At 46.1% G+C, this 10941-nt stretch overlaps 1 protein-coding gene across 8 annotated transcripts in view; it reads right to left on the reverse strand.

Annotated features, from left to right (window-relative positions):
* The window catches only part of PTPRU (protein tyrosine phosphatase receptor type U), a 408282-nt gene extending 400809 nt beyond the window's left edge, over nt 1-7473 (reverse strand). For all 8 annotated transcript variants that reach the window (XM_034413695.3, XM_034413698.3, XM_034413697.3 and 5 more), the window contains exon 1: nt 7069-7473. In XM_034413695.3, the coding sequence (XP_034269586.2) occupies nt 7069-7141 (73 nt within the window). In that variant the 5' untranslated portion in view covers nt 7142-7473. The remainder of the gene's footprint in view (nt 1-7068) is intronic.
* Nucleotides 7474-10941: the final 3468 nt, after the last annotated feature.

A 10941-nucleotide genomic window follows, 5' to 3' on the forward strand; every position in this document is an offset into this window, starting at 1 on the left:
GGTTCTAAAAATATATATACTTTATTTTCATCAGGTCTCAATCACGTTGTACATTAGGCAGGGACATCACATAATTGCAACTTCTTATGGAAAACTGAGCTGAAGACGACCAATCTGGGGAGGGGGGGGTGTTCCATCCTAAATTCCTGACCTACAATTGCGTTCCTTCTCCTCATCCAAGTAGACCATCATCCAAGTTGTCAGAAGTTGCGGTCAAAAAAATCCAAGATGAAAAGCACAATATTATGATCAAAGCTCCAGCCTTTTTTTTTTTTAGGTGCAACAGGTAAAATCAAAAGCATCCCAACTGCCATATTGACTTTTTATGATATCCTGGGCTACCCTTGACCATTACAGATCACTACAGACCACTACAGTCTATCTCCAAGGGGTTGTTTGCCCCTTATCACAATTCCAAACAATCGCATAAGTACTTATTGGCACCATTAGACACTGTTAGACACTATCCTCTCTCTTCCTAATACCCCTGGGGTAGTGTCTAGGTCCATGATGGCAAACCTATGGGATGCGTGCCAGAGGTGGCACACAGAGCCCTCTCTGTGGGCACATGCACCATCGCCAGCTGCTCTTCTGGATTCCTGCACACTGGCGCACCAGAAAATAGCCTGAAAACAGCCTGAAAACAGCCAGAAATGGCCCGAAAAACAGCCCGAAACAGCCCGGAAAACAGTCTGAAAACAGCCAAAAACGGCCAAAAAAATAGGCATACACGTGCCAGCCAGATGGTCTTCGGGTCTCCGGCGCACGCACATGCATGCACATGTTAAGCGATTTCTGGTTTGGGCACTCGGTGACAAAAAGGTTCCCCATCACTGGTCTAGGTAGTCCTCGAATTGCGACCACAATGAAGGTCAAAATTTCTACTGCTAAGCGAGACATCTGTTAAGGGAATTTTGTCCCATTTTACGACCTTCCTTGCCACGGCTGTTAAGTGAATCACTGCAGTTAGTAAGTTAGTAATGGTTGTTAAATGAATCTGGCTTCTTTGTTGACTTTGCTTGTCGGAAGGTCTCAAAGGGGGAATCACACAACCCCAGGACACTGCAACCGTCATAAATATGAACCCGTTGCCAAACATCGGAGTTTTGATCACGTGACCATGGGGAGGTTGCAATGGTTTTAAGCGTGAAAAACGGTCTTAAATCACTTTCTTCAGTGCCATTGTAACTTCGAACGGTCCCTAAATGAACTGTCGTAAGTCGAGGATTACCTGTATTGTGTGTTTCTACAATGCGTATAGAAGCACAACAGAAAAGGGAGGATGATCACATCCTCCAGCCAGCCTGACCAGCTTAAGCCAAGGAACACTGCAGGGTTCAAATACATACAAGTTGGATGCAGATTTTTCACAAGCAAATACGTCTATGAATGTATGGATGGCACAGTTTGTGTAGAACTTCAAATGAGTGGGGGGAAAGTGAAGCCAGCTTGAATTCTCCTGCCATCTAAGCACTGGGTTTACAATGTTTATTGGACAAACAGGGCTACAATTACACAAGGAGGCCGATAAACAATTCCATTGTGACTAATCTCCATTGGAAAGAATCCATCTGAGGTGATAACTCCAATGCCCTATTTGTGACATTATCACCCTGCCTCTTTCTGAGACTTTTCTCACCTCTGATGGATCATCTCTCACACCTAGACATGAAAGTCATCGTTTGATGACCAACTCTCCAGTAACAGGTGCAGAACAGCGAGGTATGAAATTCAAGAGGTGGCTACAAAGTCACCCCCTACCAAAAAATGTTTATGATATAAAAAAAATCAATCTACGGGAGGGGAAAATATCTCCCTGTCTTGTGCACTTCAAACTTGCTAGGACTAGCTTTAATCCAGAAGAAGTTTGCAGCACATTAATGACAGCAGATGGTTCATTTTATTCTAAATCACAAAAGAAAAGGAAGGAGGCTTTTCCACAGAGCCCCATCTGTTTATTCCAGACAGCCAGGAAGCAGAAGTGCAAGAAGGACATTCAAAATAACAATCATTAGAGTCGTCATACTGTTTTGAACACATTGCACAGACGTTTCTGATAAGGGGAACGGTTTTCGCCATTGTTTCCAATCCCTGTTTGAGAAGGGCAGTACTCTACCTGTAGAAAATGCATTGCATGCAGTACTCTACCTGTAGAAAATGCACTGCTTGCAACAAGTGTATACTTCGATGTCCTGCATCCCAAGATAAGACTTGAGAAGAAGATGCAATCCTGAACGCAAGACAGACTCAAGGAGGACACACAATCCTGAATATTTTGCAGCATCCTCGTCAGACAAAGTCAACAATTCTGAGCTGGTTTAGAAATCAGAAACACATTGATGGTTACAGCGCCCAGTGGCGGGTCAGGATGGAAGTATGAGAGTTGAAATCCCAAATATTTGATGAACGTCAAAATGCCTGCCACAGACTTGAACCAATAGGCTGAAAGATGATGGGATGTATTTATCCCGTAAGCCCCGTTTGTTTTCATTGGTTGGATTAATACGTCTACACAAACCACCAACATAAGCCCAATTGCGCCTTCATTAATAAAACCTGCTTTATTTGTTTTCCTCACTGCTGAGTCACAATAATCTGAGTAACACACCACTAATCCATAAGCCAAAGTTAACAAACTCAATATCAAACAAACCACATTAATGAGTTGACCCAGTAGGCATCTTTACAGCTGTAATATTCCTGAAGTCCTCAGTTTTCTGAGCACCTATTTGTTTAAAGGTTATGTCAGGTCAAGGAAAGGCACATATGTCAAAGAGGAAACGTCACTGAGAAAATCTTAGAACAACTACTGTGCTTCCCCAAAAATAAGACGCTGTCTTATATTTTTTTGAACCCCGAAATAAGCACTTGGCCTTATTTTTGGGGAGGTCTTATTATTTTGGGACACGTGGAGCAAGACGGGGCTCCTCTTGCCGTCTTACCTGATATCCAGCTCTGCATTTAAATATTTTTGGGGAGGGCTTATTTTTGGGGGGAGGCTTATTTTAGTGCATGCAGTCAAAAGCCCAATTGGGCTTATTATCAGGGGATGTCTTATTTTTGGGGAAACAGGGCACCACTTGGAATGCGGTCATCCTACCTCCCAAGGAAAAACAGCAACCAAAGACAGCTAAAATCTCGGTAGCTATTCATCTATGGGTAAACTGAAGAAATTAATTATCTGTAGCATGGCCTAATGTTTCAGTTAGGAAATGTAGGATGGAAGCAGAGTTGTCGGATACGATCAAGAATCAGAAGAAGGATCACCAACATGGAAAACAAACCATTCCCAGAAGGAAAGGGTGGACTCTCTTGCACCCCACCCTTTCCAAGCTGGTCCTTCTCTTTAATAAGAGTCTTCAGTATTAATGGAGTGAAAGACAATCATCGTATTATGTGATCTCATAACAAAAGGCCTTCCTCCTTGTCCTATAAGGAAGCCATAGCCTCATGGTACCATTTCACTCCATCACAAGAACTGCGAATGCGTTGCATAGGGAGCCACAGCTCTCTATGAGGGCTACCAGGCTGTGTACAGAGAGTCCTCGACTTACAACAGTTCATTTAGTGACTGTTCAAAGTCACAACGGAACTGGGAAAAAATGGACTTATAACCATTTTTTATACTTTTATACGTTGCAGCATCCCCATGGTCACATAATGACTCATATTTATGACAGTCTCAGTGTCCTTCTGACCTTCTGAAAAGTGAAGTCAGTGGGAAAGCCAGATTTGCTTAACAACTGTGTTACTCTCTTAACAACGGCAGTGATTCAATTAGCAAGTGGCCAGAAAGGTTGTAAAAATGGGGCAAAACTCATTTAAACAAATGTCTCACTTAGCAACATAAATTTTGGGCTCAATTCTGGTTGTAAGTCGAGGACTACCTGTAGTTCCTTGAATCATTTTGAAGACCATCTGGCTGCTGGCAAGGATGAAAATAGCCCGTACAGGCATTTAAGGGAGTAAGATCTGTCGCAACCCAGCTCCATTTCAAGAACCTTGCTTGGCCTGAAGACATGATGATCTCACTTCTTGCGAAAAGCACATTTCTTCTTCTAAACAGAAAAGAGGCACCAAGGCACCAATGGAACGGTCTCCTTGGTTGTGTCTGCTCAGCTTCCACTATCAGCTAGCAAGACAAGGAAAGAGAAGCTTAAGAGGATCATTACATTCTCACTGAACTGGATCCCACTTAAACAACAGCAACATCAGTCCTTTTTTCACTCAGGAGCCTCCCTGGGAAAAATCGGGGGGAGGAGGGGGGAATATAATAATATTTTATCAGAGCTTTCCAAGGCTACTCAATTTATCTGCTATGCCCCAGTATCAAAAGGAGAATGGCTCCCATTAAAATCCTTTGCCAAACATCTCCATTCCCCTTAAATCACACAGCAAAAAAAAAAAAGGTATCCGCAAATAATTTCTGCACAAAATTATCTGTCTGGCATTTTATCCTCTGCCCCCCCAAGACCTGATCATTTTTTTGGGGCAACCACTAAAAGTGAAAGCAGACCAGAATAAAGTAGGGGGAACAACAAGGCTTCCAAAACACAACCATCAAAGGGATTTCGGTTAAGGGGATTGTCTGCCAGCAAAAGCCACAAAGGGGTCATTGCAAACTCACTAAACATGTTTTTTTTTCCATGTATGCATCAGCTGGTGCACCACAGAAATATCAGTCAACTTTGGCCAAATGCCCCGGCTGGAGTAAAACTTTTTGGTTTGTTTTTTTTAATTGTAGCATTTGAGCAGAGGAGAGAAAAAAAAAGACTTCAGACCCATAACAACACTTTGTTTCATAAGAATTTGATTACAAACCATCTACATTTTGGACAGAAATCAGGTAGATCAAGCCCCCCCCCCCTCTTCTTTAAGAGAACTCGCCTGCCTCAGCTATCTTTTTTTTTTTTTTTTTTGACAAAAAATGGAGCCTCCTTTTCGGCATTTTTTATCTTTTTCTGCCGCTTTGTTGGCAAAAAACAAAAAAAAAGGGATTTAGAGGAAGGAAACTATTTATTCCAGGCAGGAAAAATATATACAGGAAACGGGCATCAATCAATCCGTTTTGGACACAGATCAACCCCGTTTTCCTATGCACAGAGCCGCTATTAGCAAATAGCATGTTTGGTTAGTAGGTAAAGTCGGTGTAGCAAAGACTCCCGGCTTCATTGGGGACACTTCAAAGACCACCCCACCTACCCACCCCCAGGGAAAGTGAGGCTTCACAACAAGAAGCTCAGCCCAGCGTCCTTGCCTTGCATTTCCCACTCACTTTCCCTCTCGTGCCTAAATACAAAGTGGGGTCAGTAACAAAACAACGTGGCCCCCAGCCACCCCCAGCACTCAGATGAGGCTTCTGAGATTCATAAGGAAAAGTCATAGTTAGGGAGAATCAGTGAAACGAAAGAATCAGCCCAGGAAAGCTTTGGGAGCGATTGTTGAGTAGGAAAGAAAGGTGGAAGCTCCCTCACTCTCTCCCTCTTCCTTCCCTGCCCCCCCCACCACCACCACCCAGGCACCATAGAGTAAATCTCTAAGGCCCTTTAGTTCCAGGTTAACTAAGGGAGGAAGGAAGGGAGGGTGTATAGGTATCAAGGAACAAAGTCCAAATCCCAGCAGCTTTGCTCGTTTGGCTTGGCTTGGCTTGGGCAAGTATTTTTAAGGGCTGTGTTATTCTCACTACCACCATCACCCCGCTTACTTTGGGAGTAAGTCTTTTTAAGCCTCCATAAGGAGACCTTCCAAAAAGCGTAGAAGAGCCACTAACTGGCATTCCTGAGGTTGGGGAGAGGGCAGGACAGGATCCATTCGCACAGACTCAGCAAGGGACCGCGGAGCCTTGGGAAACATTCGCCGTGTGAATGTTCGAAACATTCGAGAGGAGCCCAGAGAGGTGGAAAGAGGAGGGGGGATTGGGCAGGGGACTCTCTCTCTACGCGACCTAGGCAGGTATACTCGGGAGTAAACGAGGTTTATGCCCCTCAGCGCTTGCAGCGCTGGTTACAGGCACCCGCGCAAGAGAGAAAGGGAGGGAGGGAGAGAAAGGGAGGGAGGGAGAGAGAGAAAGGGAGGGAAAGAGAAAGGAAGAGGGGGGAGAGAGAAAGGGAGAGTGTGTGTGTGAAACGGAGAGAGAAAGGAAGAGAGAGAGCGAGGGAGGGAGGGAGAAAGGGAGAGGAAAAGAGAGAGAAAGGGAGAGAAAGAGGGAGAGAGAGTGTGTGAAAGGGAGGGAGAAAGGAAGAGAGAGCGAGGGAGAGCGAGGGAGGGAGGGAGAAAGGGAGAGGAAAAAGAAAGGGAGAGAGAAAGGAAGAGAGAGAGCGAAGGAGGGAGGGAGAAAGGGAGAGGAAAAAAAAGAGAAAGGAAGAGAGAGGGAGGGAGAGAGTGTGAAAGGGAGGGAGAAAGGAAGAGAGAGAGCGAGGGAGGGAGAAAGGGAGAGGAAAAGAGAAAGGGAGAGAGAAAGGAAGAAAGAGGTGGAGAGAGTGTGTGAAAGGGATGGAGAGAGAAACGGAGAGGAAAAGAGAGAGAAAGGAAGAGAGAAAGGACTTTCCCAACTGTTTTTTTGTTTCTTACAACCTCTGCAAAAAGAGGGGGGAAGGAATACAGCAAAGCTGCCCCCCCCAAAAAAAGCCGGCGCACACTAGCTCTTCAAGGAAAGCCAACCGAGGGTGGGGGGGGGCAATTCCCAACATATCAACAACACACATCAATTTCAAACTCTTCCTCGGCCGCAGCCAAGGAGCTTCTGGCTCGGTTCCTGCGTAAAAAAACCTTCGAAGTTCGCGGGCAGAAGAGGCGAGGCGAGCCGCGGGATAAACAAGTTGTGTGAGGAAGGGGAGGCAAAAAAACAAACAAACAGGAAAAAAAAACACAAAACACCCCAAAAACAAAGACGCTCAGGCACCGCAACCGCCAAGCCTGGAGTCCCCGAGCGCGGTCGGGGGAGGACAGGGGAGTTTGGCGAGAAAGGGATTAGAAGAGATTACCCCACCACCCCCAGAAACGCTGCAACCCTCGAGCCGAGCAAACGGAGCGAATCGCTCTGGGGGTGGGTAGGTGGAATTGACTGACCTGTCGGCGTTTCGGTCTCCAAGGAGCAGATCTGGAAGGTGAGCATGAAGATCAAAGCGCGGGTGCTCGGCATCTTGCATCGGGACAAGCCTTGCCGCCCCCCCCTCCACCTCCCGTCCCCCCCCAAAAGTTAGCCTTCTCCCCCCCACCACCACCACCACCAAATAAGCCTCTTCGTCGCTCTTCTGCCTTTTTGCTCAAAGACGCGGCGGAAAGTTCCCCCGACAAACCATGGATTCCAAGGCAGCCCGAAACAGCCAAAAAGCCTGATTGGAACCGAAAAGCTTCGGCAGAGGAAAGAGGGGAAGGAAAAGGGAGGGGGAAAAAAAGGGGGGAAAAAAAAGCATGAACGAACGAACGAACGCGAGCCACCGAAGTGACGTCAGGGCTTCTTCCAGCGAAGGGAAAGCGAAACGGGGAGCTTGGGGTTGGGGGGGGGAAGAGTTGGAACGGTTGCTCGGAGCGGGAGAAAGCGGGCCCGGTTTGGAAAGGCAAGGCTGCCTCCTGCTGGCCGAAGGCGGGAGCGGAGAAGCGAGCGAGCGAGCGAGCGAGGCTTTTGTGGTTCCCACGATCTGCAAAGCGCTTGGCTGAGCCCAGACTTGACGCCGGGAAGTCCGGACGGACGTATAAGTTGCTCGACTTGCTAGAGACCGCAAATTTCTGCACTTCTAATTATCCTCTCAAGTCCGTGTCTGTCTTGCTGGTTTGGTTCTGCAACCCAACAAGCCAGACACAGACTTCAGAGCAGGGGTGGGTTCTAATTTTTTTTTTTTACTACCTGTTCTGTGGGCGAGGCTTATTTTGTGGGCGTGGCTTGGTGGGGGTAATGTGACTGGGTAGGCGTGACCAACTTTTTTTTTTTTTTTTTACTTTTAAAAGCATTTTTTCTACAACCTTAAGAGGTTGCAGAAAAAAATGCTTTCAGGAGCCTCTGACCATCAGGCAACTCAGCTGGGATCACCAGAGGCTTTTAAAGGCATTTTTTTTCCTACAACCTCTTTGGCAGAAGAGGTTGCAGAAAAAAATACTTTCAGGAGCCACTGACGATCCCAGCTGAGCCGCGCAATCATCAGAGGCTTTTTGTTTTTACTTTTAAAAGCATTTTTTCCGCCGAAGAGGTTGTAGAAAAAATGCTTTTAAAAGTTTTTTTAAAAAAAAAACCTCTGATGAGGTGGGCGGGGTAAGCCAGCGGCGACCAGACCGGGGACCGGTTCCAGGGCATGGCCAGCCAATGTTATTACCGGTTCTCCGAACTACTACAAATTTTTACTACCGGTTCTTGCAAACCAGTGCGAATCGGGAGCAACCCACCCCTGCTTCAGAGGATAATTAGAACTGCAGAAAAAACAATGGCTACCAACCTGCCTTCCACTGAGGACCTGTAGACTGCAAGAGTCAAAAAGAGGGCTGTGAAAATATTTACAGACCCCTCGCATCCTGGACATAAACTGTTTCAACTCCTACCCTCAAAACGATGCTATAGAGCACTGCACACCAGAACAACTAGACACAAGGACAGTTTTTTCCCGAACGCCATCACTCTGCTAAACAAATACCTCAACACTGTCAAACTATTTACTAAGTCTGCACTACTATTAATCTTCTCATCGTTCCCACCACCCATCTTCTTCCACTTATGACCTTGTTGCTGGTATCCTTACGATTTATATTGACTGTTTCCCAATATGATTTGATTGCTTATTTGTTCCCTATGACTATCATTAAGTGTTGTACCTTATGATTCTTGATGAATGTATCTTTTCTTTTATGTACACTGAGAGCGTATGCACCAAGACAAATTCCTTGTGTGTCCAATCACACTTGGCCAATAAAGAATTCTATTCTATTCTATTCTATTCTATTCTATTCTATTCTATTCTATTCTATTCTATTCTACTCTATTCTATTCAGTTGGTGGCGTGTTGGGAGGCAAAAGTTGGAGGAGCAAAGCAAAGCAAAGGTCAACATCTTGGGGGGAAGGGTCAATAACAGTAACAGAGTTGGAAGGGGCTTTGCAGGTAATCTAGCCCAACCCCCTGCTCACACAGGAGACCTATACTAGGGATTCGAACCGCCGAACTGCCGACCTTTCTGATTGACAAGCTCAGCGTCTTAGCCACTGAGCCACCTAGCCATGGTAGAGTCCAAAAAAAAAAAGGTGAGATGGCAGCATCCTCCCCAGGGATCACACCTCAGCGGGATTTAGATGTGCGTGGATCACACCAGGGCAGCCGCCATCTTGCCTTTTTTTACTCCAGGCGCCCCTGAAAATTATGGAACCGTGCATGTTATATGAGGCTTCTGTTTCGCTAATTGCTGTAACAAACGGACAAGAGGCGCAAATCTTTGCGTTAAAGCTAAGGGCGGCAGTGGGGGGAACCAACTCCATTCAAAGCTTCTTTTATCTAGACTTTTAATGGATTTCCTGCCAGAAAAAGACACGAAGCTTCTTTCAGCCAAGATGCCAAAGACAATGAAAGAAAGGAGTCTGGGACTATTTATCTCTCTGCAGCCCTTGTGGTCCCACTCAATTCAAGTAACCTGACTGCCACCTTCTGAGCCCGGAACAAATTGATCTAAAACGATAGTGCTTTCAAAAATCACCTGTATATTTCTGTATGTATCTATTCGCAGGTGCATACTTCCTATTGACACGCAGACAGCTGAAGCCCTGGTGTCAGTACTTGGTTGATCTGGACCAGTGATGGGATTCAAATAATTTAATAAACGGTTCTCTGCCCTAATAATTTCTTCCAACAACCAGTTCACCAAACTGCTGAGAAAGTTAACAACCTGTTGACCTGAAGTGGTGCCAACTGGCTGAATCCCATCACTGGTCGGGACTAAGCTCAAGCTAAGCAGGGTCAGGTCTGGTCCTTATTTGGGTGGGAGATCACAAAGACATGAGGCTGCGAGTGAGGTTGGGAAATGGGAGGGGGGCACCGTCCCAGAGGTGGCAGTGCTTCTGTGCTGTTGCCAAGGAAATAAAATGAAAGTGATTATGTGGTCACTAAGAGTCAAGAGAACCAGCCGGGTGGAATGGTGGACTTAGAAACTGGACTAGAAACCATGAGTGTGTGAGTTCCAGTCCCACCATAGACATGAAAGCTGGCTGAGTGACTTTGGGCCAGTCCCTCTCTCTTAGCCCAATCCACCTCGTGGGATTGTTCTGTGGGACATAAAGAGTGTTAGGTTAGTTGCTTGGAATTGTATAGGAAAGACAGAATATAAATATAATGAATTAGAATTAGGATATGTGTTTATCTAGAGCAGTCACTTTAAGAGGTATGGACTCCCAGAATTCCCCAGCCAGCAAGTTCATACCTCTTAAATTGGCTGACCTTGAGAAACATTGCGTTAGAATAAACAATCTCCATTCAAATTGTCACCATCAGAAGCAACCAACCAATCCAACATTGCCCCTGAAATCTTTTGTGGGCAAAGCTTAGCCCAGGGGTCAGCAACCCGCGGCTCTGGAGCCACATGTGGCTCTTTCATCCCTCTGCTGCAACTCCCTGTCTCTGGTCCACTCCACAATTGATATAGCTTTCAGTTAGGACAGGTAGAGGAAAAAGGACGCCACACTAGGGGAAGACTCTATGGTGGGGGAACCGGACTTCCGGTCGGCAGAGGAAAAAGGACGCCACGCTAGGAGGAGACTCTATGGTGGGGGAACCGGACTTCCGGTCAGCTCCAGAATTGAATGGGAGGCTTCTGGTTAGGACCTTTGTGGCTCTTTGAGTGTTTAAGGTAAGACGCTGAGCTTGTCAATCAAAAGGTCGGCAGTTCAGCGGTTCGAATCTCTAATGCCGCGTAACGGGATGAGCTCCCGTTACTTGCCCCAGCTTCTGCCAACCTAGCAGTTTGAAAGCA

Source organism: Pantherophis guttatus, chromosome 10, assembly GCF_059756535.1.
Source record: "Pantherophis guttatus breed Tessera chromosome 10, ASM5975653v1, whole genome shotgun sequence".
NCBI lineage: Eukaryota > Metazoa > Chordata > Lepidosauria > Squamata > Colubridae > Pantherophis > Pantherophis guttatus.